Below are 7,226 nucleotides of genomic sequence, written 5' to 3'. Positions count from 1 at the left end.
GGGATCTTCCCGGACCAGGGATCGAACATGCACCCCCTGCACTGGCGGGTGGATTCTTAAACACTGTGCCACCAGGGAAGCCCACGTTATATAATATTTTAATTCCCTGCATTCAGAGAATTAATTCATGCCTGTTCCTTTCTCCATGAGGGGTAAGCTCAGGATCTAGTGATGGTGTGAATCTTGGGGGTGCCTGGAGGATGGGTAGCACAGGGCTGAGAAGCGTGAGGATTCCCCTCCTCATCTCTAAGAGGGTGTTCCTAGTGGTCCTCCCACACAGAGGGCAAGGATTAGGCATAAAGACAATTTCTAAGAGGACCTAAATGATTTTATACACACTGCCTTGTGAACTGGATAGCAGATATCCTATTACTGGCACTTAACATGGGGCAGCCTGGTGACGGATGGACTGGGTTGGTTTGGTGCCAGCTACTCAGTTTCATATAATAAAATAGTAATACTAATAATCACAACGAAAGCGACCCCATTAGTATCTGCCATGTGCCAGGCACTGTGCTGGAAGTTCTCCATATATGATCCAATGTAACCCTCACATTTCCCTGTACGATTAGCATTGCAACCCTCACTTTACATAGGAGGAAACTGAGACTGGAAGGTCAAACAACTTTACACGATTCTAACTCAACCTCTGTCTAATTCAAAAACCTCTTTTCACTGTGCATTAAAGTCAAGCAGAAAACTGAGGAAGTGTGCAAGGACCTGAGAAAAGCAAAAATGCATTTGAATGTGTGGGGAGGTTATTAATAGCAGGCATGAAATCTCCAAGCTCTGCCCTGAAGCCGCAGGATAAACCTCATCATTTTGGTCGTTCACAGTTCCATTGGACACATTTCTACAAAAAGAATCTAGGTGGCAGGAGGTGCTCGGATGGGGAAGGAGAGAGCGGGGTGGGGGTGGGAATGGGTCGGGTGGGCAGTGGGGGCCAGTGTCTGCCTCTCATTCCTAGCCTGTCAAGAGCAAGGCCCCCGGGGTACCGTAGGTCATTCTAGATTTTGAGTGTACGATGAGGAAAGGGAGACGAGATCAAAAACATCAGAAGTGTTGGAATGATTGTATCCGTGCTCTCCAGTAAATACCCGGTCCAATGTGAAAGGGGCTCAAGCATGCCCGAAGCTTCAGTTAAATGAGGTGGAGGGAGAGAGAGAGAAGTGGGACACAGTTACTGGATGTGCACCGCCAACTCCTCCCTGAGAGGGGACAGCCACACATCCACCCTGCCTAGAGTGTCAATAATCCGAGCCCTTTTCTTCTGAAGTTCCTGAGCCGGCACCGCCTCTGAACTGTCTTGGGCGTGAATGACAAAGCACTCCTGTAGCTGACATTAATCAGAATAGCTGCCCTCTCATGCATCGTTCACACTTTCTTTATTTTCTAGGTTTGCTGACCCATGGGCTCCTGTCTTCTATTCTGCTGAGATTACGGCTGAACGCTTTTGTTTACCCATGCACATTCTTAATCTCTCTGAGTTCCCCATCCCCCCCACCCACCGTGTGATGGATGCATTTACCCATCTGCTCTACTGAGTCCTGAAGGATTGGCATTTGGGTGAATGTCATGCATAAGCCAAAGGCACGTTTGGTCTCTCAAGCTGCATCCAGCCCCCAGAACTGTCATATTGAATCATAGGAAATATAACCCTATGCCCCCAGGTCAATAGCAGAGTCCCTACCATGACACAGCCCAGAGGCTCCGGTGCAGTAATACCAGTCTAAAATGTTCCATTGGTAGATGATCAGACCGTTAAACTGTAATTAGGTAGTTATAATTATTGAATATCGAACAGCATTATCATAATAGAAGTTGTGGCTCTCACGTTTTATATCTCATCTGGGATCAAGTTAGTAGCCCATTCAGTCTCTGGGCATTGAGTAATAGCTGCTGGTCTGAGGAAAATTCGATTAAAATTTGCTGGGTGAGCAGTTTGATAGAAGCGTGGACACTTCCCTAGTGGAAAATAGAAGTTTATATGACATTGTTGCACAGAGACCTGGAAATTACAGCTGTGAAAGCCCTTTTAAAAACCAAAGTCCTACTTTTGGCCTCTAAAACACAAACAAAATAAAATGATAACAGTTACCATAAAATTTTCTTGCTTTGAAACAGGCTGTGTCAGAAGGATGAGTATATAAATACCTGAGAGGCAGAATTCTGTTTCTGTTTAGGTCTATTTAAATAGACGAATAGGTACTTGGGGGAACTGGGCTAACTAGTTGTTTGCAGGAATTTATGATGAAATCTTGATGGTTTTTTACTGCAGCTCTTCCTGATTTCAGCAGCTAGCGCACCCAGGTGGGAAAGCTGAATTACTGTGTTGAGTCTGACAGTAACCTGTCCTTTCCCTTTCTTGTTCTCCTTTCTTTTCAGAACTCTCTTCACTCCCAAGCCATCAAAAAGCCAAGATGTTGGTGTTACTGGCCAGTATCTTTGTGGTCCACATCGCCACCGTCATCATGTTATTTGTTTCCACCATTGCCAATGTGAGTTGTGTTCTTCTGTTCATTCATTCATTTGGGAGTTATTTGCATATTTACATAAAGTGCTACAAAGGACATTTAAGCCATAATTCCTGCCCTTTGTGAATTTACAGTTTAGTTGTGGAAAAAAAAAAACACATACTTGCACTTCAAACAGCTAAGTAACAAGTGTCTACATGAGTGATCCCGCCAGTCTGGAGAACACAGGAGGCTTCTCAGTGTAGGTGGAGCTTGGAGGACAGGTAAATGGGTGGGGTTTCTCTCTGCTAAAGATGCAGAGTGAAAGGAGCATGGGACGCCTTCTAGGTGTGCGGGTCAAGGAGCCCAGCCGGGAGGGACAGGCTTTGTTCAGGGCATAATGAGGACACCTGCGTGGCAGGGCAGAACTTCCCTTCCTTCTGGGGACCTTGATTAGAAGGAGAAAGGGGAGTGAGATCATAAGACACTTTGGTGGCCCGACCACCAGATTCAAGATCTGGGCATAGAGTAGCATGCGAGAGTGGAATTTTGCAAGATTAACCTGATTCCCCTGAATTAACTCAAACAAAACAACCTAAAAATATGGAGGTAGCAACAGGCTCTTCTCTCCGAACCTTGGGCTACTCTGACCTCTAGTGGTAGTTTGCAGGGTCCATTGTGCTTTTCTCAGAAGAAAAACAAGACGGCTCCTTGGACCCCAAAACCAAGGCCACCCATCACTAGACAGACAAAAATGGTTCCAGAACCTGTTTAGGTCCCTGTTACAGTTGAAGGATAAATGGGTTAACATCGTGGGTATAATTATAGGCAAGGCTAATTGAAACATCACTGTGATAAGCTAGAACGCTTACCCATGTGGCCTCCTCCAGACTCTAATCTAGCCGCTGTGTACACTGCCCTTCAAGTCTCTCAGGATAACAGGTCCGATAAACAACTTCAAACTGTATTAGTGGATGCTGAGTGCTGAATATCTGAATTATCAGCTTCTGATATGGGGCTGGACACAGAGTTGTTTATTAAATCAAGAGCAGGCAGGCGATTTGGCATCCTGGCCCTGCTTTTCCAATAACTCTCATTTTAACAGACACTCTGTGGAGACAGGGCTGGGTGTTTGTTTTCCATCCCAGAAGGATAAGTGTTTTACTGGCACTGTGGTGAGCCTCGGGGAACACATTTTGGTCATTCTTTGACTTTCAGCTGCCGTCACAGGAAGGCTGTGGCTAGACTATGTTATTATGGGATTACTTTGCATGTTGTGACGATCAAGGTTTATCTTTCTGTTTAGATGAAAGTGGCTTATTGATCACTCAGCTATTTTCTTCGTTGCCATTTATGTTGCTTACTTTTTTCCAGTTGAACATTTTTCCTTAACTTTTTTCCCCTCTAGCCAGGCCCTTCCATGAAACAATCTTGGTAGGGTGTATGAATTGTGCCTCCTTAAAACCAATTTCCTCACGCAGGGTTTCCATTTCTTAGAGCCTTAGAATTTTAAATCGCTTAGAAATTTTCTTTTCTTTTTTTAAGTGTTGAGGGATGTGAGGCCCAGAGAATGAGGTGACTTTTCCTTGGTCACACGTTCTTCTCTCTCTTTTCTTGGGACCTTTGTGACTTCAGTTTTAGTGAGACCTTATTTCCACCAAGAGATGGAAATAAACCATGTTTATGGCTAAATATAGAGTCTTGGTTAAGATTTGGTCCTGATGCAAGGTGATCTGTTGTTTCCTTTTCTTTCAAAGCAGGGGGTTAGTTTTTAAACAACTTTTTATTTCTTTTTAAAATTTATTTCAAAAAATTTTTACTGGAGTCTAGTTGATTTACAATGTTGTGTTAGTTTCAGGTGTACAGCAAAGTGAATCAGTTATACATATACATATATCCACTCTTTTTTAGATTCTTTTTCCGTATAGGTCATTACAGAGTACTGAGAAGAGTTCCTTTATTTCTTTTTGATTTCAGGTCTGGATGGTTTCAGATGTTGGAGCAATATCAGTAGGTCTTTGGAAAAACTGTACTTCCACTAATGACTGCAGTCACAGCCTGTCATACAGCGGTGAAGGTGCGTATAAAGATATTGTACTCAGTGCCGACAGTTCGTGCGCTCAGGGAAATGGCCAGTCCCTCGGGGACTGGGTAGCCTAACACCCTCACTCCCCCGCACCCTGTGTCCACAGATGCCCTCAAGGCAGTGCAGGCCTTCATGATTCTGTCCATCATCTTCTCCGTCATCTCCCTCGTGGTCTTCGTGTTCCAGCTGTTCACCATGGAGAAAGGCAACCGCTTTTTCCTCTCGGGGGCCACCATGCTGGTGTGCTGTGAGTATCAGCTTATCCAGAAAAAAGCTTTCCCGTAGATCTTACCATGGGTGCTCCCGGCAGCTTTAACAGCTGAGCACGTGGGGCAGTGAAACCGCCTCGTACGATTTGTGCTTTTTGGGAGAACCCCTGATAGCTGCTTGGAATAAGAACCCTCGTAGGCTTCATTGTTTAAACCTGGGCTCCCGGGCAGCTACCAAGTGGCTGGAGTCCGTCCATCAGTAGTACTTGTATACAAGACCCTTGAAGGGGGCAGGGATGTGGGATTCCTTAGAAAGATGAAACCGCTGCCAGAATGCCTACAATAATTGCCATTCCCACTCTCCTGTCATTCTTCCCCCACACACGCAGTTTGGTGGAAGGCATGTTCTTTTGCATCCCTCAGGCAGCCTGCCCTTGTGTGCTGGGGTCCAGATGGGAAGGCTGAGGGGTGGACCCGAGATGCTGTGTTTCAGCCACACAAACCAGTGCAGATGTGAGAACTCGAACACCTCTGATTTGCCAACACAGCCATCAAGCTTGGTTTGGGGCAAATCGACAGAACTACCGTTGGGGGTCAAATTTCAGATTTCATTTTCCCATCGCCCATGAGGGAAATAGGCTCTTCCTAAAATTATAAAATCTTTTTCTTGGTTTTCATGTTAAGAAACCAAACCAACAGCTAATCGTTGTTTTTCACCTGCAGGGCTGTGCATCTTGGTGGGGGCCTCCACCTACACTTATCACTATGCCAAGAACTCTGAAGACCAGTACCCGGAGAGTCACCACGGCTATTCCTTCATCCTGACCTGGATCTGCTTCTGCTTCAGCTTCATCATCGGCATTCTCTATCTGGTCCTGAGAAAGAAATAAGGCTGAACACGTTGTTGGGGATCTGGGGGGTGGGGGGTGGGGAGGAGGGAGTCCTTGAATCTGGGAGAGGAGTGGGAGTTGCTAAGCAGGAAAAACCAAGAGAGGGAATTGCGGGGAGGGGAAGGCAGGGGGGAGGGGCTGAAACCCAAACGTGACTGAGGGGGTCCTGTACTGTCCAGCCCCTGCCCCGGGCTGGGATGGATGCTCCCTGGATGCAGGCCAGAGGGCCTCCCTCCAGCCTCCAGCTGTTATCAGTTACATACACTGCCTGGGGCCCCAGCAGCTGCCACATTGCTGGCTCTACTTCCAAGGGTGAATTCAGTCTTCAGACCTACTGCACCTAGTTAATATAGCGGTACAAATTCCAGCAAGGTCAGATACTGTTCTTATGCGGAATACGCCAGGCTTGGAAGCCATCCTGCCCTTCTGACCCAAAGCAAAACAGCACCATCTGAAGGGCCCCGTGGGAGGACTTTGGCCAGTGAGCCATTATCCCTCGTTGGAACAGAGATTTAGCTCTGTGGTATTTGTGACAAAATGGGAGGAAGAGAGATAGTGATTAAGGCTAAGTTGGTGTGTTAGCTAAACTGAGAAAGAGAACTTTTCACAGTGGAAGGCCTGGGGCGTGGTCAGAACCCAGACTAGACCTCACACAGCTGTCCCTCATGGAGACCTCTTGCTACAGACTTTACCTGGCCTCTCCTTTAAAGCCAAGGCAGCTCTAACTCTTTGGAGTTTCTGCAAAGCCACTAATGACCAATTCAGTGGTGGAAGCACCACACAAATTATGGGAAAAAGGGACAATCTTATAGCAGGGTTATGTTAGAGTTATGTTATTAGGAACCTCTCTCCATGCAATCAACGTTTGTTTCAAGTATATAACGTGAGAGAGGACAAAGACCCGTGCAACGCAATCTGTTACTCTCCCTCTAAATTACACACTTTTGAGGAAGTTTTATCTAATTAGCCACATTGGGGACCAGGGCTCCTAGGCTCAGAGACAGCTCTAGCTTTGACATGAGCTGGTGGGGTTGCCTTTCAGAGGTCCTGCCTATCCCACAACACAGGTGAGGCAAGGCAATTCTGGAAGCTTCTTAAAATACACACAAACCAAAACCAAACAACAAATCCTTGGATGAAAGGTGCTATATTATTGTCAAGTATTAAGCATACTAGATTTCAGTCACAAAAAGAACAGAGTGTCTGTGCTTCCAGGAAAATAAGAAAATTTCCGTGAGAGAAATAAAAATATAGGTGATGGGCAGATATTTTCTTTAAGGAAAAAAACCCCCTAAAAACTCTTGTGGTACCCAGTCAGGTGGTAATTGAGCTTGTCTGCTGCCACAAGAGTGTTTCTATATAGGACTTAGAAGTATGGTATTACTATGGTATTCCTGGTTAAGCAGGCATTGCTCTGGCCTGGCGCAGCTATTTTAAGCCATCTCAGATTCTGGCTAACGGGTATTTTTTTGGTGGAAGACATTTCCTTTACCAATCTGAGAATATCTACCCTAGGGAGAATCTGAGATATCTTGCCTACTTTTCATCTTCTAGCTCCCCCTTCATCCCGTTTCTTATATGCGTTTCC

At 45.8% G+C, this 7,226-nt stretch overlaps 1 protein-coding gene across 1 annotated transcript; it reads left to right on the top strand.

The window, feature by feature from the left end:
* The first annotated feature begins 2,420 nt into the window (after positions 1-2,420).
* Positions 2,421-5,638, top strand: EMP1 (epithelial membrane protein 1). Its single transcript, XM_007454635.1, has 4 exons — positions 2,421-2,498; positions 4,431-4,530; positions 4,646-4,786; positions 5,472-5,638. The coding sequence occupies exons 1-4, from the start codon at positions 2,421-2,423 to the stop codon at positions 5,636-5,638; spliced, it is 486 nt and encodes a 161-aa protein (XP_007454697.1).
* Positions 5,639-7,226: the final 1,588 nt, after the last annotated feature.

Source organism: Lipotes vexillifer, unplaced genomic scaffold, assembly GCF_000442215.2.
Source record: "Lipotes vexillifer unplaced genomic scaffold, Lipotes_vexillifer_v1.1 scaffold911, whole genome shotgun sequence".
Taxonomy (NCBI): Eukaryota; Metazoa; Chordata; class Mammalia; order Artiodactyla; family Lipotidae; genus Lipotes; species Lipotes vexillifer.
Note: the sequence above shows the minus strand (reverse complement) of the source record. Positions and strands in the feature narration are given on the sequence as shown.

What these genes read in the sequence shown, in the direction of transcription:
- EMP1 (XM_007454635.1), top strand. Translation starts at nt 2,421, where the DNA reads ATGTTGGTGTTACTGGCCAGTATCTTTGTGGTCCACATCGCCACCGTC. An exon ending in TTGTTTCCACCATTGCCAAT is followed by an intron (nt 2,499 to 4,430) that starts GTGAGTTGTGTT and finishes TTTTGATTTCAG; the next exon opens with GTCTGGATGGTTTCAGATGT. An exon ending in CCTGTCATACAGCGGTGAAG is followed by an intron (nt 4,531 to 4,645) that starts GTGCGTATAAAG and finishes CTGTGTCCACAG; the next exon opens with ATGCCCTCAAGGCAGTGCAG.